The sequence below is a fragment of the Girardinichthys multiradiatus genome, chromosome 17 (assembly GCF_021462225.1).
Source record: "Girardinichthys multiradiatus isolate DD_20200921_A chromosome 17, DD_fGirMul_XY1, whole genome shotgun sequence".
NCBI classification, from domain to species: Eukaryota; Metazoa; Chordata; class Actinopteri; order Cyprinodontiformes; family Goodeidae; genus Girardinichthys; species Girardinichthys multiradiatus.
The window spans coordinates 2,820,001-2,844,793 of NC_061809.1; the positions used below are offsets into that span (position 1 = coordinate 2,820,001).

The 24,793-nt window shown below is 39.8% G+C and overlaps 1 protein-coding gene across 1 annotated transcript in view; it reads right to left on the reverse strand.

Moving 5' to 3' along the window:
• scube1 (signal peptide, CUB domain, EGF-like 1) overlaps window positions 1-24,793 on the reverse strand; it is a 181,560-nt gene that overhangs the window by 116,065 nt on the left and 40,702 nt on the right. The window contains exons 3-4 of the mRNA XM_047389326.1: window positions 18,128-18,253; window positions 1,540-1,674 (exon numbers count right to left, since the gene is read on the reverse strand). Coding sequence (XP_047245282.1) covers window positions 1,540-1,674; window positions 18,128-18,253 — 261 coding nt within the window. The remainder of the gene's footprint in view (window positions 1-1,539; window positions 1,675-18,127; window positions 18,254-24,793) is intronic.

Genomic DNA, 24,793 nt, shown 5'->3' on the forward strand with positions numbered 1-24,793 from the left:
ATGTATAACTGAAAATGCTGTTACTCCATGGAATTGTTTAATGAAGCCATTTTATAGTTCAATGGACAGAATTCTGCTAGTTAACTGATACCACCACGCTTACATAATGGTAAACTACATGAACCCTGTCTTGAATGTGAATCACTGCTAATAAAAGAGTTGTTCTTTTAGAGGAAGATAAAAAAATTGGTCAGAAAAACACTAAGAGAAAAAGCACATGTGCTTCCCTTTTAGGGTTAATTTAACCTCTCTCTCAAGCCTTGTTGATCACTAATATCACTTCAAGACACGAGGTGAGGAGAAAGTGGGGACTATTCTGATAAATAAAAAACCTGTTAGTGCCTGCAAAAGACTACAATGGGGGAGAAGCTCCCCTGCCAGCAGGTCGGTGACCCTAAGCATACAGCCAAAGCAGCAATGGCAATGGTTTAGATCAAAGCATACTTATGTGTTAGGATGGCCTAGTCAAACTCCAGTTCAAGTGAAGCTGGTAGAGAAATAGCCCAAAAGCCATGCTGCTTTAATTGCACTGAAAGGTGGTTCTACAAACAATGTATTGAATGAGGCTGAATATTTTTCATCTTAATATTTGTGGAAAAATACTGAAACGAATGCATGTTGTTTTTCCCCTTCACAACAATGTGCTGTTTTGTGTTGGTTGGTCATATAAAATCCCCCAAAAAAACTTATGTTTGTGATTTTATTGTGAAAAAGTTTATGGTGTATGGATACTTCTGTAACATATCAGAACATTACAAAAAAGGATTTAGTGTTTTTAGGTCCTACTGTAAATCTAACCTCAAGTGTACAAAAATACACAACAGATTTCCCATCACCATTTATTATACCAAAATAAAGTCCAAAGCTGCAATAACTTGACAGAAGCAACTTTTGACACCCATCCATCTAGCGAGATGCTTTAAAGCCATTTCTAAATATGTATGACAAATGACCAAAAAAATCAATCTCTATCCTGGAATCTTCAGGCCTGGAAGGAAAAATTTTAAAATTCATTACAGTAAAATTTGAAAAAAGTTGGTTTGTTTGGAAGCGATGCCATGAGACACCTAGTTTATATGTTTATAAGCATTACTAGCTAATGTTTGCAAGGCAACATCTTAAAGACAATACTTGAGGAAAATAGTTTTTGGACAGATGAGACTAAAGTAGAGATGTTTGGCTCTAATGCATAGTTGCATCTCTGACTGAAACACAGCACACAGCACAAACAACTCATACCAACTGTGGTGTGAGGGGTGGTGGTGGGGGAGTGATAACTTAGGCTTATTTTACATTACTTTCAACTCTGCTGTATACCAATGTGTTCCAGAGTCAAATGAGAGGCCATCTGTCTGACAGCTGAAGACTGGGTCAAACTAGGTCGGGCATTGACAATGCTGCACAAAGAATATAATCTTTCAACCCTGGAAGAACAGGTAGTTTTTATCCCATTCTGGACATTATTGCTAAAAAAATGAAAGATGCGTTTTTCTTTTTACCATGACATTCATTTTATTAGTCTCTTTATCACGGTCTTACCGTCAGAGCGGTGGATGCAGGTGTGCTGGTTGTCGCTCAGGAAGAAGCCCTCTGTACACTGACACTCGTAACTTCCCATTGTGTTGACACACACTTGTTGGCATCCTCCATTGTTGTCCAGACACTCATCCACATCTGGTCACACAGAAAGACAGAATAGGAGCAAGGGATGACATTAAGCAAGGGAAATAAAGTCAGATTTTTGTGACAGCAGTGGAACACCAGCTCAAATGTTACTGAGCTCTATAAATAACAACATTTGAGGGAGAGTTTGTTTGCTCAGCAATGTTCAATTAGAGGGGTGACACAAGAGTCAGGAATGTTGTATGGACTCAAAAGGAACAGGGATGTTGTTCTATCACACTGACAGGTGGATTCTGGCACAGCGGATGACGCTGAAATAAAAGCATGGTGTTAAGTGGTAACAGACTACAGTCCATTCTGTGGTGAAAAAGATTGTTTATATCGTACTATGTTGCTGAAAGGCTTATAGACCTTTAGTAGTGTATCTTGTTGGGACTGAAGTGAACTAGAGACGTGTTATAGCCTACTTTCTTAAACAGTAATCAAATGTGACAACCTCTCTATGTGTGTGTGGGTGTGTGCAAACCAGGGTCTGACAGGGTGACTTTGCACTCTGTTTAGTCTGAAGTGCTGGGACAGGCCTCCAGTTGTAGGCGGTGCAGACAGGTCACAAAACCAAAGAGGAGAAAGAAAAACAGATGCCAAGGGGCTGCAACTGGACTGACACAGTAATGGACAACAAATGATACATGTAGATTTAGAAGTCTAAAAAAGCAGGAGTGTTCTGTTTTAAACCTAAACAAGAAAATCAATAAGTCCTTGCTGTGTCTGCAGCCCCAGTGCAATATTAGTTGAGACAAAACGCACAAAATAAATATTTTTATAGAGGGACAACTTGTGTACAAATGTGTTCAAATGAATCAATTAATGTATTCATCAGTGGTAAAATTTTCTGAGAACGTTGAACTTAGCTAGGTTGTTAGTTACCTTAGTAAAAGGCTCATTCTTGCGACACTAAACATTCTCTGCAAAAGTGAGTTTTGCTAGGGATGTAAAACGACAGCAAGACAGTGGTGAGGTGTGCTAGATGAGAGATGGTTTGAGTTTAGAGATGGTGAGTTGTAGAAAGTCAGAATACACATGTGTGAATGAGAGGGAGACAAGTGGAACAGTTAAGTGGATGGATTAAAGGTAGGATAGTTTAAGAATATTAAAGAGAGAACAGGCAACGTGGAGTGGGTGAAATGAGTGTCAGGAGATTTGTTACAGAAGGTTAGCTGCATGAGCAACAGGGAAGGTTTACAAAATGTTAGTAAGCTGTGCTGTGTCTGGTTTGGAGCTGGGGCTGAAGATATTAAGCTTTTCAGTGAAAGTGACCAGGATTAACATGGTTAAAAATGAGTTCATCAGATAGACAGGTCAGCTTAAGCTATTTGGAGACAAATGTAGAGAGGAAAGCATGAGAGGGCTTGGACGTGTGCAAAAAAGGGAAAGATAGTAAACATATTGGACATAGGAAGTTAAATATGGGGCTGAGGAAAAGGGGAAGACCACACAGAAGGTTCCTGGATGTAGTGAATGACCAAATATTTTAGCTGACACTAATTAAAGTAATCTCTGTAGTTGTGAATGAATTTGAATTAAATTCCTGATCATTCTAAATATCTTTAGCTGAGAGAAAGTAATAGGTAAATCATTGTCTTGTATATATATGGTTGTCAACAGAGTGACAGTCAACACTTTCTGTTCTCTTGCTATGTGTCTGTGTATCAAGGTTCTAGACAACCTTATTAGTACTGTAAGAATCATTACATCATATAATTTTAGAGGCAGCAATTTTATAATTGTTGCTTTTCTGTTTCAAATAAAAGCATTTAGATTATGTTCTGATTTTATTTTTTATTTTGCATTAATATCCTGTGGTTCAGTTTTCTTTTTAGCTGTCAGATAATGTTGTAAACACATCTGGCTTATTGAGTTTACCCTGAGTGAAAGTTTCCTTGTAATAAACTCAGTTTCATGTTGACAGGGATACCGGAACACAGATTTAATAATAAAAAGCAGAACACCAAACATCTCAACGGCACTTCACAGTTTTTACTGAACTACAGTAAATGCTGGATATTCAGAAAGGTCTATAAAGGTCTAATTGACCTTAAAGATGATTTCACTGTGTTTTGCTCCTACAGGGCCATGCAGTTCCCAGATCTGTGTGTAAATATAGCAGTGTAGGTTGTACATTGTGCGCGTAAATCATGTCCTTGGCAAACTTCTGCTTTGTTTTTATTGCACTTCCTAACACTATTTTAGGTTAATCCTGAGCTACCATTAATATGACTGATGACTTTAATCTTCAGCCTGCGTGAGGAGAAAGTAAGGAAAAGAAATACCATTCCAGTTTCTACACAAACATGGCCAGAGGTTGTTTTTCCAGTTTCAGTCACAGCCCTTTTTGGTTGTGCTCAAATGAGCTAAAAATGTATTTGAACACAGTGAGGATGTGCTTCACATATTAGAGAGGGTACTAAAATATTGGGGAAGGCAACAAATTCAAAAAGAATACACAGATGAATAAAAAATCAGATGGAGAGAATTTGTAGGAGAAACCAAAGGGTCTTACACAGAACTGAAAATATATTACAAATACACAATGACCTTTGAATGCATCTTGGCAGATCTTTTAGTTATCTGGCTCCTCTCCTGTGGAACCAGCTTCCAGTTTTAGTCTGTGATGCAGAAGCCCTGTCTACTATTTAAGACTGGACTTAAAACTTTCTTTTTTGATAAAACTTATGGCTTAGAGTGGCTTAGATTATCCTGAGCTATCTCTGTAGTTATGCTGTTAAAGGGTTAGGCTGCTGGAGGACATAATGACCACTGTCCCTCACTCCACTACATTCTCCTTTTTATCTATAACTTTCCATTATTTGTTATTTCTGGTTTTAATGTTCTCCCTCTGGTTTTTTTTCTCGTCAAAGAAACTACACCTGGCCTGGTGTTTTTAGCAGAAGCAACTTCCTGGAGGGGTGCATTGGCTGGGCTATTGCTGCCAATAACTTCATGTTTTCTTCCTATAGTTTGATTAAAATCAGTTAAGTTTATTAATATAGAGTGCACATGTCGTCTCAAGGTACTTTACAATATCAATTCAATCGAATCATACAGATTCCAAGTCAAATACATCCATTCCAACTGATCATAGTTATTGAATAATGCTGTCAAATCTAGTTTATTATTCGGATTGGTTAAAAAGTTTACTATCGAAGGAAACCCAGCAAATTGCATTGAGTCACTGACTTGCAGCAACTCCGCCTGGATGAGCATGTAGCGGCAGTGGACAGTCACAAGCATTGTGTCGTTGACTTTGCAACAATCCCTCATGCTGAGCAGCAGTGGAACAGAAAACTCCCCTTTAACAGGAAAAAACCTACAGCAGAATCTGAATGAGCGTGAGTGGACATCTGGCACAACCGACCAGGGGTTTTAGAAAACAGGGCCTTTCCACAAAAAGAATACAGAAGTACCGATCCAGGAGTACTACCTTTAAAGTAAAAAGTTAAAGGCAGTAGTAGCTCCTTCAGTGGCTTCATCTAGGAGAGATAAAACAGCAGATAAACTCTGAGCCAGTTTCAAGTCTAGTCAATAGTTGATAGCTACGTCTAGGAGAGAGACAGGGTTACACACTGAGGATATGGATGATATACTGTCTCTTTCTTTCTGTGTTTATCCCTTTCTCTCTTTTAGATAAAGCAAATGAAAGAGCTATTAGCCATTTATTTTATTGCTTATAGGAAATGCAAACATTACTATCATCTGTAAAGAGGACTGTGGACCACTGAGAGACAGTCCAGTTGTTTTTCTTGTTAACCCAGGTAAGACGCTTCTGGCTTTGTCTCTGGTTCAGAAATGGATTAGCACGAGGAGTGCAACATTTGTAGCTCATGTGTAGAACTCATCTGTGCACAGTGGGTCTTGGTATGTTGACTCTAGCCTCAGTTGACTCCTTGTGAAGCTCCCCTAGATCCATAAAATAAATTTTGCTTAACCATCCTCTCAAGGCTGCAGTTATCACTGTTGCTGATGCACCTTTTCCTAGTATGCTTTTCTCTTTCACTCAACTTTTCATGAATATGCTTTTATACAGCACTCTGTGAGCAACCAGCTTCTTTTGCAGTGATCTTTTGTGACTTACCCTCCTTGTGGAGGGTGTCAGTGACTGTCTTCTGTCAAGTCAGCCGTTTTCATGAGTGTCTAGGTTATAGCATAGCCATTATATAATATTAATACATTAGAAATGCTTCCTTTAAATTGATGTTATGTAATAATCAGATTTTCCGAGACACTGAATTTTGGGTTTTCATTAACTGTAAGCCAATATCATCAAAATTAATTAAACTTCAAAAACCTCACTAGAATAAGTTAAGGGACATGCAGTATTTGAATCGGTATGAGTCAGATTTGTGGAAACCACAATTCATTTTGTCAAGTTGAATTATAAATGAGTCCTATCAAGACAGAGTGAACATGCTAACATTAGGCTATTACTAAAGCAAATTGCTAAACATGAAAACAGCTGTATGAAGCATAACATGAGTTTATTGAAGCTACATGTTGAACCAGATACATATTTATAAGCTCAGGTGCCTGAACAAAGGAAGACAAGGAGCAACTGCAAATCCATAAAAAAACAAACGGAGCAAACTTGCCAGTTTTTTAAACCAACAGAATATATTTCGATTTATTACGGGTGAAACGGTACACAAAAATCATAGGTCTATACGTATTTTTTTTAAAAGTCACCATTCAGTCTATATACAAAAGTGGCCACTGACTGGAGATTTGTTTTGATTTTTTTATAAAGCATAAGCAGGTATTGTCACTGACTAACTGGATGGATGGATGGATGGATGGATGGATGGATGGATGGATGGATGAACGGACGGACGGACGGATGGATGGATGGATGGATGGGGGGAGTAAGGGGGAGTCAGGTTTAGCCTAAACCGGCTCAGTTATGGTTGAGGTGCAAACACACCCTCCATTTCTGCTACCCTGTGCGACCCCTTTTCTTTTCCAATGGTTATAATCAGTCTGACAGAGAGAGGTATCCCCAATCCTTCTTGTTTTTAGTATAACAATGGCCACCAGTGGGCCCTACATGGACACACTTTATCAGTGTATTATTTTACTTAGTACCCCTACACATAGCCCATTCTAAAATGGCCAAACTCTAACACTCAGTAGTTTAATCTAACCTCCCAAACAACCCTATACCATTCCAAACCCTTTGTGAAGTGCCTTGAGACGACATGTGCTGTGAATTGGCGCTATATAAATAAACTGAATTGAATTGAATGGATGGATGGATGGATGGAGTTCTCTAGATGTATTTTCAGGGGATTTGTTCATGTTAGTGGTTCTGTTCATCTTAGTATAATATTTGAGATCTGGTTTTTGCTATTGTTAAACTCTAAAGTTGACACTATAGGTGAAAATCTTGTACAAGAACCAGGGAGAGCACCCTGGTTGTGGTTGAAGGAAGATGTGTGTGCAGACATAAAGTCTTATTCGGTCCACCTTTCTTTTTTCACTATAGCTGCATGAGAAACCTTAATGTTCCCAAATAGAATTTATTGATAGCCGGGTGGCCTCTCTATTTTGTTTTGGTGTCACTTTTTATAGCTGTGCTAAACAACATTGCATTGCACACTTAGCTCCACACATTAACATACTACATGTTGTCACCTAAATTGGCTAATTAAATCACCATATAGCCAAGACAGCAAGAACTAGCCAAGCATTGGGGCTTGAACTCAAAAGTAATATTTCTCCAAACCTGCTTGTACATTTAATAATATAATCAGGTGACAATGTTTGTAAGTCAGTGATGGTGATATCTATGTTTTAGGTGATACATTGTCCGAACACTGTAGTAGGTTTATTTCTTCTGTTAGGAGAAAATATCTGTCTAGACCAAGGAAAATGTAATTTTTTTATGTTATAAGATTAAACAATGTACTAACTTCAACTAACTAAGTTTCTGTAAGGGATCATTATAGATGGTGATGTCTATGAAGAGGAAGGACCTCCTGTAGTGGTCTGTATTACAGTGGATGTGAAGCCTCTGACTGTTGCATGACAGTCTCAGGTCATAGTTCTTCATTTTATGTATAGAGCTTCTTTGCATAGTCAGCCTCAGAGGTTCCATAGAATTCATAGAACAGAGTAAGCCTTCTATAAAAGCTTGTTCAGCTTTTTAAGTCAATGGCTCTAATGATGATATAGCAACACACGAGGAGAGAAGAGGTTGCACTCTCCACAACAGATTTATAGAAGATATGCAACATCTTACTGCAAAAACTGAAGGATCTAAGATTCCTCCAAAAGTACAGTCTACCCAGTCCCTCCTTGTAGATGGATGTAATGTTGTGTCTACAGTCCAGTCTGTTGTCTGGGTGAACACTGAGGTATTTATACTCCTCCACCATGTCCACTTCTTCTCCCACTGTGGAAATAGTGTTTGACCTATTCCTGTTTCTTGTGAAACATACAATCTTCTCCTTTGTTTTGTTCACATTCAAGATAAGATGATAATTTTGACACCGGGCAACAAAGCAGTCCACCAGCTCTCTTTACTCAGCTTCTTGTCCATCTCTGATACACCCCATAACTGCAGTTATGCAGGGATTTCTGCAGATGACAAGACTCTGATTTGTGCTTGTCTGAGGTGTACAGAGTGAAAAGGAATGGTGAGAGTACAGCACCCTGTGGTGCTCATTTGCTTTGCTGACCACCTGATCAGACACATTGCGCTTCAGTCTCAGTCATTTATCCTTTATACCTTTCATTCTAGAAATGCACCGATTGTTGAATTGTACCACTAATGGTGGAAGCATGTAGGAGTAGCCCTGTTACATTAATTCCAATTAGTTTTTTTTTTTTAAACATTTCTGACTGAAATATTGCTTTTATGGAATATTATTCCCTTTGGTTTTGGATTCTGTGTGGCTGGAAGGATTTTTGCTCATACATTTTTACTTTTGGACATTTGTTATGAGTAACCATTGCAACAAGGTGTTTTTGTTTTACAATTGGGAGCAGCTGATTGATATCTTAAAAGCTCAAATAATACCTCATCTACTACCACAAATCCCAGATAAGTTGAAAAGGAAGCACTGTGAATGCAGAGCAAGAGAGAGATGGAAGACATTGAAACTATACATTCAGTCAATTATAATGGGTAATCTAATGGGTGAGATCTTTGGATAACAAATTGGTTGAACTGCACCTGCTACACCAAGCCCACTCGCATCTTGATAAGGGAAGTGCCACAGTGAGGATGCTCTACCGGGACTTCTCAAATGTCTTTAATACTTTTCAGCCATTCAGGACAAATTGATCAAGATGTGAGTGGACACCTGCCTGGTCACGTGGATTTCCAGCTACCGCACCGACAGGGCGCAGTATGTCAGACTGACAGTGTCAGTATGTCTGATACTGTGGTCTGCAGCACCGGAGAACCCCAAGGCACAGTGCTGGGCTCTTTCATGAGCTCAACACCTCATAGACAAAGGTGCTTGTTATTAACTTTAGGAAATCCAGACCAAGGCCAAGACCAGTTCTGATCGAGGGGGCTGAGGTGGAGGCTGTAGACTCCTAAAGGACCTTTGACTGTGGCTAAATAGCAAAATAGATTAGACAACACACAATGACCATCTGTACAGGAAGGGCCAGAGCAGATGGTACATCTGGAGAAGACTGCTGTCTTTTAACATTTGGAGGAAACTCTTGTGGATGTTCCACAGTCTGTGGTTGCCCTTGTTCTCTTCAAAACAGTGGTATGCTGGGGAGGCAACATATCCAAGAAGGAAAAACTGATCAGGTGATCAGCTCTGTGGTCAGCATGAAACTGTTTCATTATTGGAGTTCTGTGACAGTCACATATTGTCCATAATGAATACCATGCTCAAGCATAAGGGTGCTCATCATTGCACTTAGCACAAGGTCACCTCAGACAGGAAATTGATGATCGACTTTGTAGTCGTGTCTTCAGACCTTCGGCCACATGTCTTGGACACTAGGGTGAAGAGATTGGCTAAGCTGTCCACCGAGGCTTTGGGGTGGATAAGATCCGAGGAGTCAGTTGAGGTGGCTCAGGCATCTGTTTTGTATCCCTTCTGGACGCCTCCCCAGGGAGGTGTTCTAGGCATGTCCCACTAGGAGGAGGCCCAGGGGACGGTCCAGGACATGCTGGAGGGACTATGTCTCTCGGCTGGCCCGGGAACACCTTGAGCTCCCCCCGGAGGAGCTAGAGGAGGTGTCTGGGGAGAGTCTGGGTGTCTCTACTGAGTCTGCTGCCCCTGTGACCCAGTCCCGGATAAGCGGACAGGCTGATTTGCTTTGTCAGAAACCCCAGAAGACACAGGCTAAGGCCTTAACAAACACCTGGATCAATGACAGATGGACCACAGGTTGTGAGACTGAAAGGTTGTGTATTTAACCAGGTGTTTAGCTGCACAGAAGCCCCAAACGGGACTGTACTTTTATCATTCTTTTTCACTCTGTACACCTCAGACTTCCAGTATAAGTCCTGACATCTGCAGAAATACTCAGATCACTCTGCTATCATTAAAGTGTATCAGAGACAGACAAAAAGCTCAATACAAAAAGCTGCTGGACCGCTTTGTGACATGGTATACAGCAGGGGTCCCAAACTAAAATAGCAGGAGGTCTACTACCTCCATCATCCAAACATTTTGGGGTTTGAACATTTTAAATCAACTTAGAAAAATATTTTCTTTCATTTTCATTTAACATTTAATTAACACTACAGTTTTTGTTTTAAAACTATTGATCAATTATTCATATGCCCATGAAACCATCTGCTGAACAGAAAAGTGCAATGCAATTTAAGTCCCAATATATATATATTTTATGTTTGTGGCACAATCTTTTTAAATTTTCCTATAGTAGGCAGACAGGAAATCAGAGAGAGGAGGAAGACATTCAGCAAAGGTCTCTATATATGGGTTACGTGTTTAAACTCTACACCACAAGCGCCCCGCCCAATTTAAATCCCAATATTAAACGCACTTTGAATGGCACAGTTGAGCTGTGTCTGTACATCTTGGTATAACAATAACTGCTCTTCTTGTTGTGCTTGGGACAGACATGGCAATTTGCTTAACCTTTTCCTTAGGTTGTGATGCTTTTCCATCTGAACGTATTTCTGCCACAGCTTCCACGCACTCTTTGATCATTTCCCAGTAAGTGAAAGGCTTTTTGTGTTCTCCTACAATCCAGTGTACTCACAGTAAACACTCCTATTCTCACTGTTGTGCTGTAAGAGACTGTGCTATCAGCCGTGTAGCTCGCTCATGCTGTGCCCTCAGTTCATTTATACACCTTTTCCTACTGTCAAACCTAGGCAGATAGCCCCGGCTGAAGTTCTTATGTTTGGTTTTATGTCTTTTTAGATTTCCACTCTTAATAAGTCCAACTGATTCAAAACATATAAGGCAGACTGCCTGTACACCCGATGGAAGTTAAAAGTAAAGGGTGTGCTTCTCTCCAGTCAGTCATTTTCTACCGCTTCTTCCATAGTGGGTCGTGGGGAAGCTGGTGCCTATCTCCAACAGTGGGGCACACCTGGACAGGTCCCCAGTCCATCACAGGGCAACACAAACACAGGGCAAACAACCATGCCCACATTCATTCACACCTAAAGGAAATTTGGAGAAACCAGTTAACCTAATAGGCATGTTTTTGGACTGTGGGAGGAAGCCAGAATAACTGGTGAGAACCCACGCATGCACAGGGAGAACATGCAAAGTCCATGCAGAAGGACCCCTGGCTGGGAGTCAAACCCAGGACCTCCTTGCTGCAAGGCAAAAGTGCTACCAACTGCGCCACCGTGCACCTTGCTTCTGTCCATTCATCTTTACATGTCTGTTTCTCATAGTCCACTTTACATATTTTTGACAAAGCCATCTTCTTTTACTCATTCACCTGTCCACCACCAAGTCATTGTACTGCCAGCAAGCATGAGCTCCCAAGCTAGAAACTTAGCAACCTGTGTTTAAGAACCCCACATAGCTTCTTCTTTGTCTTTTTTTGGCAGTTAGCATAAATCAGATGGCTTTAATTTAATGAATGTGCTTTTATTCTATCAATATGTCTGAGGTCCAACACCTCCTGTCTGTAATATGCCAGAATGTCCATGCTATTCTTGAAAAATACCCATTTTGGGTCCAAATCTGAGATCTCCTACTTGAAATGGAAAAGACATGTTGGAGTAAAGGAAAATAAACTCAACCAAGTGCAGCAGACATTCACAGAAGGCACGCAACCAGCGGCACATTGGGCCCAGCTGTGTCCAGGCCAAACCCAAATAAACAATCAAAATAAAAAGGAAGCAATGCCAAACTAAATGGGGGCACTTTCTTATTAAAGGACAATTAGGTAACCTTAGATTCATTAATGTCCTCATTTACTGACAGTGCATCTGCTGTGATGATGAAGCAAATTCTTGAACACGCATGCATCCTGATGTCTTTTCCAATGTCTAGTTTGTCATTTAAACTACAAGGCAATGAGGTTTCTCAATAAGGTGCTTTGCTTCCATTAAAAGTTTGCACAATCTTTATAGTTTTTTGCTGCAGGCCTGGAGGAAAAAAAAAAAAAAACAAGCTGGATTTGTCTTCTTAAATAGAACTGTTGCACTTTGAAAACTCACTGTGATAAAAGCTGAAAGCAGCAGTTAATCTAACTAACTTTGCAGGGTTTTAAGACTCACACAGCTGCTACACTACAGAACCTGAACCCAAAGCAGACCTTTTTAGGGCTTGGCATTACATTTTTGATATGATTAATTTGTCAGGAAGCAGGCCAGTTAGCAATCTGAATATCCTGACTCCAGTACTGGAAGGCATATGATTTTAATTTCCATTGTCTTTGAACTCTGCACAGCTGAAATACAATGTTTTGACAGCTCTTATAATAAGAATAAAGTCACTTTCTATCAGCGCAAGCCCAGATAAACAGGTATGTGAAAGGTAATGAAAGAAAATGACTGTGTGCCGTGCTGTTTTAAAGTATATCTCCTGACAGTTTATACAGTTAAGAGTGATTAAAACAACTACACTGTATTTCCTGTTGACAGGAAGCAGGAGGACAAAGCTATAGTCTGACAATAGGTTAACATGTCAATTCTTCTGGTTTCTGTTTATGTGGATACCATGTATCAAAAAACAACATTTATCACAATTTTTGCCAGGCCTCCATTAGTCAACACCCAGGAATGCAATCAGATACCGACTAAAGGGGACGAAACAACACAGTATCACAACAAAATAAAAAGAAACATCTTTTACAATTGAAATTTAAATATTTAATAAGAAAATGAAACTACATATAAAAAAATCTATATTATTCAGGAATACCAAGTGAAGTAACACTCAATATCACTTCATCATTTCTCCTGTTAGTGGGAGGGATATGTTAGGCAGGGAGTGAACAGTTTATCCTCAGAAAGTGAGGTTCTGAGCAGGTGTGACAAGGGACGAACTGTCATGATTATGACTCGAAAAGAGCATCCTTGTTGCATATGGGGCTGCAAAGCTGCAAAACAGTCGAAGTGCCGAAGCTGACCCATCTGCTGCTGAAAGAACCAACTATAATTGGAAATTAGAATTGAACCACAGAGCATTGGAAGAAGGTGGCGTGGTCTGATGAATTGTGTTTTCTTTACATCACATGCATGGCATGAACACATGGCGAACACATGGCACTAAGATGGACTCTGGAAGGAAAGCTATGCTGTGAGGTGTTTATCACATTCAGTTTTTTTTCATTTTGGCTACATGTTTGTTTAATACAGTAAATGTACTCTATTAAGCTCCATACTTACTGTTCTTGATCTAATCTGAAGGCCACATGAAGTTAAGAGGTCTGTAGCTATTCACAACTTCTAGGCACTATGCACCTCAGCATAGGTTGATCTGCAATTTTTCGCGGCCTACCACCTGCCACGGCTGAGATGCTGTCATTCCCTATCCTTTCCTCCTCCTTCATGTTAACCACTGTCACATTGGCACATTTATGCTCCATAACTGAAATTAAACCAGTTAAAATGTACAAATGTAACCGCATAAGTTATAAAACCCAGTTAGAATCTAAACAAGTGGATTGAATTCTAAAAATACCTGTGTTAGCAGTAAAGAGACTATACTAACCATGCGCTCATCAGTGGGTTGAATGCACAATAAAAAATCATTTTAAATATTGTAATTACATAGAATCATATTTCCAAGACCTTCATCACATTCGCCTCTACCATTTCCTTCAACAAGTAACTTTGGAAAGACTTAGTAATACAACCATGTAGCACGACAAATTGTCACTTTTAGACACAACACACAACAAAACAACAATCTCACAAAGAACTTCTGAAAACATGGGCCCATTGAAGTGGATGTTACTTTTGAACCTATAATGTTGAATATAGTGAATGAGTAAGGTAAAGAAGGCCATTTACTGTACCTGCCCATTAAAGCACAAAGAAAGGTCCATGAGGACATGGATGAGCTCTTTTTGGTTTAGGAGAACTTGACTGGCCTGACCTTGACCTGATAGAACCTATTTGTAATGAATCAAAGCAGAGACAGTGAACCATGCCTTCTCTGTCCAGCATCAGTGTCTTTGCAAATGAGTTTAGGGAAGAATGGTAAAAAATTCCCAGAAACTCACTCCTAAATATTGGAGAATGTTTTCCTAGAAGAGTGTAACCTTTTATAGTTGCAAGGGGTCAAAATCATATGAAACCCTATGGCAAATGAGTGATTATTTTTGACAACATTGTGTACTTACAGACTGTTAACATTCTGTATGTCCAGTTGGAACCTGTATATGTTTTTTTCTTTGTCTGACAAAGCTCCTTATAATTTTTATCTTTTGAACTTTTGTCCCATTCCTCCTGACAGAACTGGAGTAGATGAGTCAAGTTTCTAAGGCCTCTTTTCCCTTAGTACCAACTCTACTTGACTTGGGTCAGGCGGCTTTTTAGTACCATCTCAATGTGGAATATCAACAGTAAGGTGGCCCCACAGTCCGAAAAAGTAACATGATGTGACTTTAATGTGACACAAACACAAAAGCCTTGACTGCTGCTCAGTCTATGGCTGTTGTCAGACTCAGAGTGAAGGAAGAGAACCAGAGAAGGCTGTGGGTGGCAAGACGATGCAGTCTGGATAGGAACAGGAGAGAGACTGAAGCCATGGAGCGGTATCAAACTCAAGGATACGAGCTAGAGGACATGTGAGGGTAAGCTAATGCTACTTAATGCTAACTTGCTATAGTGGTCATATACACAATAAGCCCAGCATACAACAATTTGATGGTTGAAGATATTAGTTATTAAAATGTGTTGTGAGTAGTGACCCCACCCCCTACCCAATTAGTGGCCGATAGTCTTCTGACGTCGCGTTTTCAGCACAGGTCGACTCGCTTGGAACTGAAAGCGAGCAGGTACAAAAAAGTAAAAATTGAAACTACTCTCTCAATAACTAGAATTTTTATAATTAATAATGTGGGTAATTACAACTGAACTAAAACAGGAAAAGTTTGCCATATCTAATGTTAGACTGTATGAAGGAAATTTTCAACTAAATGTGTGGACCTATGGTTGAAACTAGTGTTTTGAAGTAAGAAAAGAAGAAGTTCTTGAATTGTTGAACCTTATGTGTTGACGGAGACATTGAGATGACTTTACGACACTTTGTTACAAAAGCATTAAAGATGCTGCTATCACTTTTACAATTTTTTGTGAGGCAGCACTTTGGAACTAATTAGAAAAAAGAAACATTGACACACAAAATGCAAACAATTTATAATTACTGTGAGAATACAGCACTTTTAAAATAAAGTAATTATGCAACAACGTTTGTAGGGTAAATATGCCCTAACACAGTAGGGCAAACAGACCCAATATCCTGTTTGCCAAAGCTTCCAGTACAGGAACCACAGGAAAAAAAAACAAAGCATTAAAACTTTGTGTGGGGGCATAGTGTAAAACTGACATCTTTACCATAAAATGAAAATAAGTTATCTAAATCAAGTTTTTCAAACAAATAAAAACGTTTGCCTAAACTTGTAATGAAAGTTTGTTAAATGAGAAAACCCAGGAATTGAAAAAGGGACACGAGGTCTTAAAATAAAGCTGGCATTGGCCATGTGATCACAGATATTGTGCCTGTGATTTCACACTTTACTGCCTTGTTTGAACTCTGATTTAATCAACAGCAGCTCATTAAGGCCGCATCCAGTCAACATCTAGTAAAGCCAGTCTTGAGGTTAGAGACAGACACAGCTGGTTTCCTCTCGCCAGGCAGTAAATACCAGTTACTGTTGGAATTAGCCACCCAAATGCATGTTGAGACTTCTGCTTAATCTACACTCTTCTTTACTTAAACATAGAAGATACAGTAAAAGACAACGGTCAAATAGCAGGATAGCAGCATAAGCAGAGAAGCTTACAGAAAAAAGATAAAGAAGCCACCTTTTAGCAATACACTGCTTAGTTACTGCTTCTATTTAGAATGGCTGTTATCTGTGCCATTCAGTGTTCTAACTACAGTGTATAAATATATGAGAATACAGAAGAAATTACATCATTACTTAAAGTTAAGGTTTCTTTACATGTCATGACTGCATATCAGCATAATACTTTCTTCTCATCTATTAATCTTGAAAAACTTCCCCAAATATTCAGGAAAATGTGAACTGAAATAGTAATACATGCAATCTTTAATATTTTAGAATAAAGACTGACGTATTGATCTTTGTAGTTACCACATTTAAAGTTGGAAATGAGGTCCCTGTAAGTGAAAATGCATAAGTACTTTAAAAAAAAAAGGTAGGCATGGGCTGATATAAGGTTCTCATCCTATGATGGTCTTGAATCAAAATATTACAGCACCACAGCTTATTTTTCAAGTTTTTATTGGGCATATTATCCTACTGTTTTGAGATTTTAATCGTTATACAGAAACACCAGTAAAACTAGCTAATGTTAGCTACAGTAGGTATTTAGTCAGACTATCGGCTGAGGTAGCTAGCCTTCAGCTAGCTGCTTAACAGACACGCTGCTTGTATCTTACCAACTGAGAACTTACATATGAATTAAGTCATTAAGTAGAAGCCAGTTTCTGTGAATCAGGTGCATTGATTACATGACCATCAACAATTACAGGTTTCGGAAACATTCAGGTGCAATGGAAGAAAGACAGCTGCATGCAATTAGCCAAAGAATTTGTAAATGTCTGAAAGGCCATTTCAAAACTATTTGGAGTCCATCCATCCATCCACAATACAAAAGACTGATAGGAAATAGAAAATGTAACTCAGGTGTTGAATTCAGCAATGCTGAGTGAAATTGTAAAGCAAAACAATTCATGCCCTACATGTTAGCTTGGCAGGTCTCAGTTAGCAATACAAATATTATAGTTCATGGCAATATAATTGACGTAAAGACTAAGCAAGTATAGCTTGTTTAGAAAGGTTGCCATGAGAACCCTTTCCACTAAAATGAATACCAATGAAGTTAAGGTAAATATGAGCTTATTTGCTTATCAAAGTAGTTGAAGTTAGAGATGGGTTCAAGGTTGAGAGTGGGAATACATCTGGAATCAACTCTGGACCCTTCTTGTTTTGCATGATGATCGACAGGGTGACAAATAAGGTCAGACAGGAGTCCCCTTGGAACATTAGGTACGCAGGTGATTTTGTGACCTGGCTAAGAGTTGGGAGCAAGTTCATCTGAGCCTGAAAAGGTGAAGGTATCCTAAGGTCAAAGACACAGGTAGAAGGAGTAGAGTTGTTTAAGCTAGGTGAGTTCAAATACCTGGGGTCAGTCATTGAATGCAAAGATGGTGAAGAGGAGAGTACAGAAACTGTAGAGTGGATGGGAGGGATTCCTATAAGCAAGGGAAGATTTCTAAGATGGCAGAGATCTGATATGATGTCTGGTTTAGATACAAAGTTAGAGAGGCAAGGCTCAGATGGTTTGGAAATGTGGGGAGTAGGGATAGTGGATATACTGGACACAAATGTAGAATATACTGTAGAGCTACCAAAGAGGAGGACAAGAGAACCACTGCAAAGAATGTCCATGAATGTACAGAAGAAGGATGAGCAGACAGCTGATGTAACTGATGAGGTCAGGTTATAGCGACCCCTGAAAGAAAACCCCTGAGTGAAGTAGAACAATGGACAATAACCTTAAGCATAACTACAAATCCACAAAAAAATGTCTCAGAAACAAGAGAATCAATATGTTGCAATGGCCCAGTCAAAGCCCAGACCTCAGGTTGACTCATATCCTATGGTTGGACCTTAGGGGAGCGGTGGATAAATAAACACAATCACAGTGAGATGGAGCTTAGCATTTGAACCTAAACAAAAATTTTTAGGATGGAATTCATTGTGCCACTCCATATGAGTGGAAGGACTGCATGTAAGTGGCAGCACCAATGTGCATAGGCCATATTCTAACAAAAGCCATACACACCTAAACAATTGTGTCCATCATGGGCCAGCATGAATCCATCATAGCAGGTGCACCTGTAGTTTCCTGGTATGTTGATGCATTCATGGACACAGCCCCCGTTGTAGTCATTTGTACATTCATCCACGTCTGAAAGAGAAAGCAGTTCATATTACTAAAACGTTAAACACTAAACCATATTTATGCAGGCATGTTTTGAATTTCCCCACTGAGGGACAATTAACGATATTTGTATTCTATTTGACTCTATGGTTACAAAGAACACGTTAAATTATTTTTATTTTTCTAAGTAGCCTCAGCTTTCAGTTTCATTAAGTTAAATGCACGTTAAGAATGTAAATCCATTGTAATATTCTTGTCAATACTGGTGCTAAAGTTTATATTTTTTCTTTTTCAAACTGAAGGTCAGAGTTTTATCATCCACACCTGGAGGCAGGGAACCAGGTGTGTAGATTTGGCCTGAGATGCTGAAGGCTCTGGACATTGTGGAGCTGTAATGGTTGACATGAACAAGATCTTTCCCCTCAAGGAACTGCTGAGGAAGTCATGGGGGTATGCTTCTCTGGTCTAACTTTGTTTTGTGCATCTGGAAAAGGCCTAATACCATGTCCTCTGATGTATTTTGTGGGGGATGCAGTGGGACTATGGAGGATGTGTGTTTTGGGAATCTCGACATCTCATTTTTATTTTTTGCAGATGTTGGGGTTCTTTTGCCTTCTTCAGGCCATGACCTCCAGCATCTACGTTTCAACCCTGACCTATGGTCATGAGATACGGATCATGACTGAAAGAACTAGATCCCGGGTACAAGTGGCTGAAATTAGCTTCCTCCATGGGGTGGAATTCAGCCTTAGACATAACACAACATAAAGCATCCTCAAAAGAGCACCATGTCCACAGTGAAAAATGATGGTGGCAGCATCATGCTCTAGAATTGGTTTTCTTCAGATGGAACTGGGGTTTTTATCAAGCTGGTTGAAATTATAGACAATTCCAAATACCAGCTAGTTTTGACCCAAAACCTTTGTATGTCTATTAAACAGCTAAAAATTATGTATCTTATTTTTCAGAATCACAGTCAGTCATGCCATTTTAAAACGATTAGAAATTTCTTTATATAACACAAAACCTGGTGCTTTAACAGGGGTGTGTATACTTTAGAAAGCTACTGTAAGAAAATGATTTTAAGCACATCTGTCCGTCAATAGAAGACATACAAATAGAGTAATTACATCTGAAATCTTTACCAGTGTCACCTGTCCCCATTAAATGACTTGTTTTTTCGCAAATGAAGTTAGCTAATCAGTTTGATCCAGAGCAATCAGTTGACCGAAGTTCAAAATCAAACAATTTTGCCTTGATCAGCCTTAATTATGTCGGTCTAACTTCTATTAAAAAATTCTTCAGCACATTTTCTTATTCTATTTAAACAAAACCTAAATCAGAAACTGGAAGTCAACTCCGCAAGATAACTGGAAATGGCAATTGTCCTGGAAAAGCCTGATTCTACATGTCTAGCTTTACTAGTTTTGGAAGGAATAATAGGAGTGTATAACCCAACCACTAAAGAGAAATTATTTAACACTAATTATTTAACAATAAAGGAGAACACATTCAACATAACTGAGCATATATTAAAATTTTAATTACACAACGAAGAATGGATTCCAAACAGGCTCCTGCTTGACATCCTACTCCCTATTGGATTTTGGTCAATTCTAAAAAGATTCCAGACCACTTATTGTACATCATAGTCACTTACAATACTCGTTCACCAAGTCTCAGATGGAAATCAGAGGATCAGCACCAGTGTGTAACTTTAGCCTTTATTGCTTTAAAGTGTAAGAGGGATCTGAGGAAGTAAAGGATTAGCTTGCCAGGCTGATTAACAAGACAAGAACAGGAACTGCACACACACAGCAGCAATGGAGTCCACAAGACTTTCAAGCCTTAAAAACTGCCCAGATGAAAAATAAGACCCATACATGCACATAATTGCTAAAGTAACACAACCAGACAGCTTTCACAACAATTATACAAATGGACCTTGGGGCATTCAAATGCAATCTCACAAACACATGCAAGTCAACAGTGACTAACATACAATATATCCAAGGGTAAGAATCTACAACTATTAATGTAAGGCAATGCATATGCATGGTAATTTAATCTAAAAAGTCGTCGTCGTCATCGTCTTCCGTTTTATTCGGGACACAGTCGTATCCGGGACCGGGTCGCGGGGGCAGCAGACTCAGCAAAGACGCCCAGACGTCCCTCTCCCCAGACACCTCCTCCAGCTCCTCCGGGGGGAGCCCAAGGCATTCCCAAGCCAGACGAGAGACATAGTCCCTCCAGCATGTTCTGGGCTGTCCCCTGGGCCTCCTCCTGGTGGGACATGCCTGGAACACCTCCCGAGGAAGGCGCACAGGAGGCATCCGATATAGATGCCCGAGCCACCTCAACTGGCTCCTCTCGATGTGGAGGAGCAGCGGCTCTACTCCGAGCCCCTCCCGGATGGCTGAGCTTCTGACCCTATCTCTAAGGGATTGCCTGGCCACCCTACGGAGGAAGCTCATTTCAGCCGCTTGTATCCGGGATCTCGTTCTTTCAGTCATTACCCAAAGTTCATGGCCATAGGCGGGGGTAGGAACGTAGACCGACCAGGAAATCGAGAGCTTTGCTTTTTGGTTCAGCTCTCTCTTCACCACAACGGACTGGCACAGTGCCCCCATTACTGCGGCAGCCACACCAATCCATCTGTCGATCTCCTGCTCCATTCTTCCCTCACTCGTGAACAAGACCCCGAGATACTTGAACTCTTCCACTTGAGGCAGGAACTCCCCTCCAACCTGAAGAGGACAAGCCACCCTTTTCCGGTCGAGAACCATGGCCTCGGACTTGGAGGAGATGATCTTCATCCCAGTCGCTTCATACTCGGCCGCTTGTACAGAGACCTGATGGCCCCTAATAAAGGGCCCCCGATTCCATACTCCTGGAGCACCCCACACAGGACACCACGTTGGACACAGTCGAATGCCTTCTCCAGGTCCACAAAACAAATGTGGACCGGTTGGGCAAACTCCCATGAACCCTCGAATAGAGGGTAAGGAGCTGATCCAGTGTTCCACGGCCGGGACGAAAACCACACTGCTCCTCCTGAAGCCGGGGTTCGACTATCGGCCAGACTCTCCTCTACAATACCCTGGCGTAGGCCTTACCAGGGAGGCTGAGGAGGGTGATCCCCCTGTAGTTGGAACACACCCTCCGGTCACCCTTCTTATGAAGGGGGACCACCACCCCAGTCTGCCAGTCCAGAGGCACTGTCCCCGACTGCCACACAATGTTGAAGAGGCGTGTCAACCATGACACCCCTACAACATCCAGAGACTTGAGGTACTCAGGGCGGATCTCATCCACACTAGAAGGTGACACGGGAGTGGATTTTCTCTCCTGTCCCATACCGCTCCTACAGAAAAATGTCTTGTCCCATCCCAATCCCAGGCCGGCATTAAAAAAAAAATCCTGTCCCGTCCCACTCCTGGTAAATTGACTCCCACTCCCATCCCGCTTCCATTTAGAACGACTCCCAATCCTGTGCCATTCCCATTTTTGTTTTTTTCATTTAGTCTTTTGGGAATTTCTTTGTTTGAAGGACCAGTTAGGTCCCTGTTGTTAGCTGTAGTAGAAATAATAAAATATCAAACAAGGAAACAGACCATGCCTATCTTAGCTGAATAAAACAAAATGTACATAGTTGTATTTTACTCATTTATTAAGTGATTGTTTCCTTTGAACAATGACATTACTTTTATGTTTCAAGTTGCTGAAAAGAAAGAAAAATGCACCTAGCAAGAGAACTGTACTTGGTGAACAAAAGGGCAAAAAGGCAAAACCTTCATAATTTAGAAACTGTACCTCAATGGTTCACAGCCCTGGTCCTCAGGGACCCCTTCCCTGCAAGTTTTAGATGTGTGTCTGCTTCAGAACACCTGATTCAAATTCTGACATGACCTCCTATACAGGCATCAAGAATGGAGGGTCAAACTAGACAAAATTAATACAATAAAATCATCATTAAATAAATGAATGTTGTGAATGTCCCATAAGTGAAGTAAATGTAACATGAAAAATTGTAACATTAAATGTGCCATTAAATTAAAGGTACCATTTATTTATTTAACACATCATTAGAAACAATAAATGTACCATTATATCATGAAATGGACTATTATGCAATTAAATGTGCTACTGAATAATTAAGTATAATTTTAAAGACGACATGACATAATTAGTGGTAAACTTAATATTTAATGATGTATTAAAATAAATTGTACATTTAATGGTACATTCAATTTTTTTCTATTTTACAACATATTTATTTAATATCTTCCCTTGATGAAGCCTTACTACGGAGCCCGTGAGGGGACATGGGAGAATTGTTTTTCTTTTGCATCCCCACGCAATACTTTTTACGTTCCCAAGCAATACTTGTTCAGTAATATTTGCGACTTTCCTGTCAGCTCTATAAGTTTAATAGATAAGTCCTTACTTCTGACTTTACGTTGCAAATCCAATTTTACCACGTACAGTTCTCCACCTGCGTTTGCTCCCTCCTTTCTGAACGCAGGTGGAAAACGTCGATCAGAAGCACTGTTGGCTTGTGGGTCGTGTAGTTTGTTTGACTCGCATTATAGTATATGATTCTTGAAAAAAAACTACACAATGGCAGCATCGAACCAAGTTTTTTTTTTTCTTAAAGTTTATAACAAAGTCTCAGTTTTACATTTCCAAAGACAATTGATCCTAGTTTGTTCTCCCTCCTGTCTGCTCCCGTTCATTTTTTATCTTGTACCGTCCCAATCACGTGATCTTTACCAATGCTGTCTCCCATCCCACGGGACCCGTGGGATTCCCGAAAAAATGTCAGCCTTAGAAACTTAGCTATCTTAGTGCTAGCAGATTAGCTGCTCAGCGCATGTGCTCAGTTTATGTGTTGTGTTTTTAAAGTTAAGACAAACTTTATTTAAAGGATGGTTTTAAACACTGAAGATCGGCCATAACGTGACGTCCACGCTTATGCATTTCAACCCTTTTTATTTTTGGTATTTTGAAGGTATGTGTTGGATTCTGATTATAAGCTATAAGCTTCTTGTGTTAGCCCCAACCGCTAACAGCTAAGAACACATGCTCGCCCACTTTATGAGTCAGCTGAAGATCATTTACCCAGAAAGGTTGTTGGTCTTCATTCAAAATAATATTTCCTTACATATTATTGTACTAGTCAGAGGCAGCTAACTAAACATATTTAGTTTTATTATTATTTTATTAAAATAATATTTTGTCTGATGTTGCAGTGTGATTGGTCATTTGAAGGTACCAATTATTATCTCAGTTAGTTCCAGGACTAACTTAACCTCATTTACAAACTCTTCCTTGGTTCTCAAACATAAATAACATTGCATGGTAATGTCGCCTCACTCTTTCGGTCATGGTTTTGAACCATCTTTGATTCACTGGTCTATATTGTACATAGCCGTTTAGTCTTCTTTATTCCTTTCATTTTGCTTGGTAATTTAGTTGGGTTGTTTTAGCATAGCAAAGAGTTTGTTGATTTGACTTTGAGATTACTTATTTTTGTTAATAAATTCCTGTATTTTAAGAAATTGTGTGAATTCATTCCGGGTGTGTACAGAGTTTTGATGTTCAGTAAGGCCAGAGCTTGGCTCATCCCTTTCAATTTTGTCCACTGCCTTATTGGGCTGGTTTTCACAGGACAACCCTTAACAGACCGAATTATTTAATAAAATATTAAACTATTAATATTAAATAATATATTCATATTCATAATCACAACACTAACCTACAATGAATAAATGAACTAAAATAGCAGCAACTAGAAAACTTAAACAACGGGTAACCCTAACCCTAACTCACGGGCAAGACATCTAAGTAAGTTCTACTTGTGTCCAATTGTTTGAACTGAGGATCTTGATATCTGCAAAGTTGGAAGGACTATTGCCCTGCACTGTTGCTCTGCAGCAAGAAGGTCCTGGGTTTGACTCCTGGTAGAGGGTCTTTCTGCATGGGATTTGCATGTTCTTCCCTTGCATGTGTGGGTTCTCTCCGGGTACTCTAGCTTGCTCCCACAGTCAAAAAACAGGAGTGTTGAGATTGGTCTCTCTAAATTGACCTTAGATGTGAATGGGTGTGTGCATGGTTGGTTGTAATGCAATGAACTGGCAACCTGTCCAAGGTCTACCCCACTTCTCACCTGGAGATAGGCACCAGCTCCCCCGCGACTCATTATGGAAAAAGCGTTTAGAGAAAATGGATGTATTGAGGTTTTTGTAGTAGACAACTAGTGAATCTACAAATCCTCCTTTTGTATCTTCACTGTGTTCCTTGAACTTTTCCATTTATCTGAGCATTGAGAAATCCAAAGACTTAAACAAATTCATTCTGCCAATCTATTCTGTAATGAATTCTGTAAAAAGTTACATATATGCACAACACAAACTCCACTGCATAATTATCCCATACAAAATGTTACATGCTACACAGAGGTTTTTTCACACTTTTTTCAGAAACAAATTAGTCCTGTGGAAAAACTAGGACACTTCAACATATATTCAGTTTTTTATTAAGGATTTTTCACATATCAATCTCATT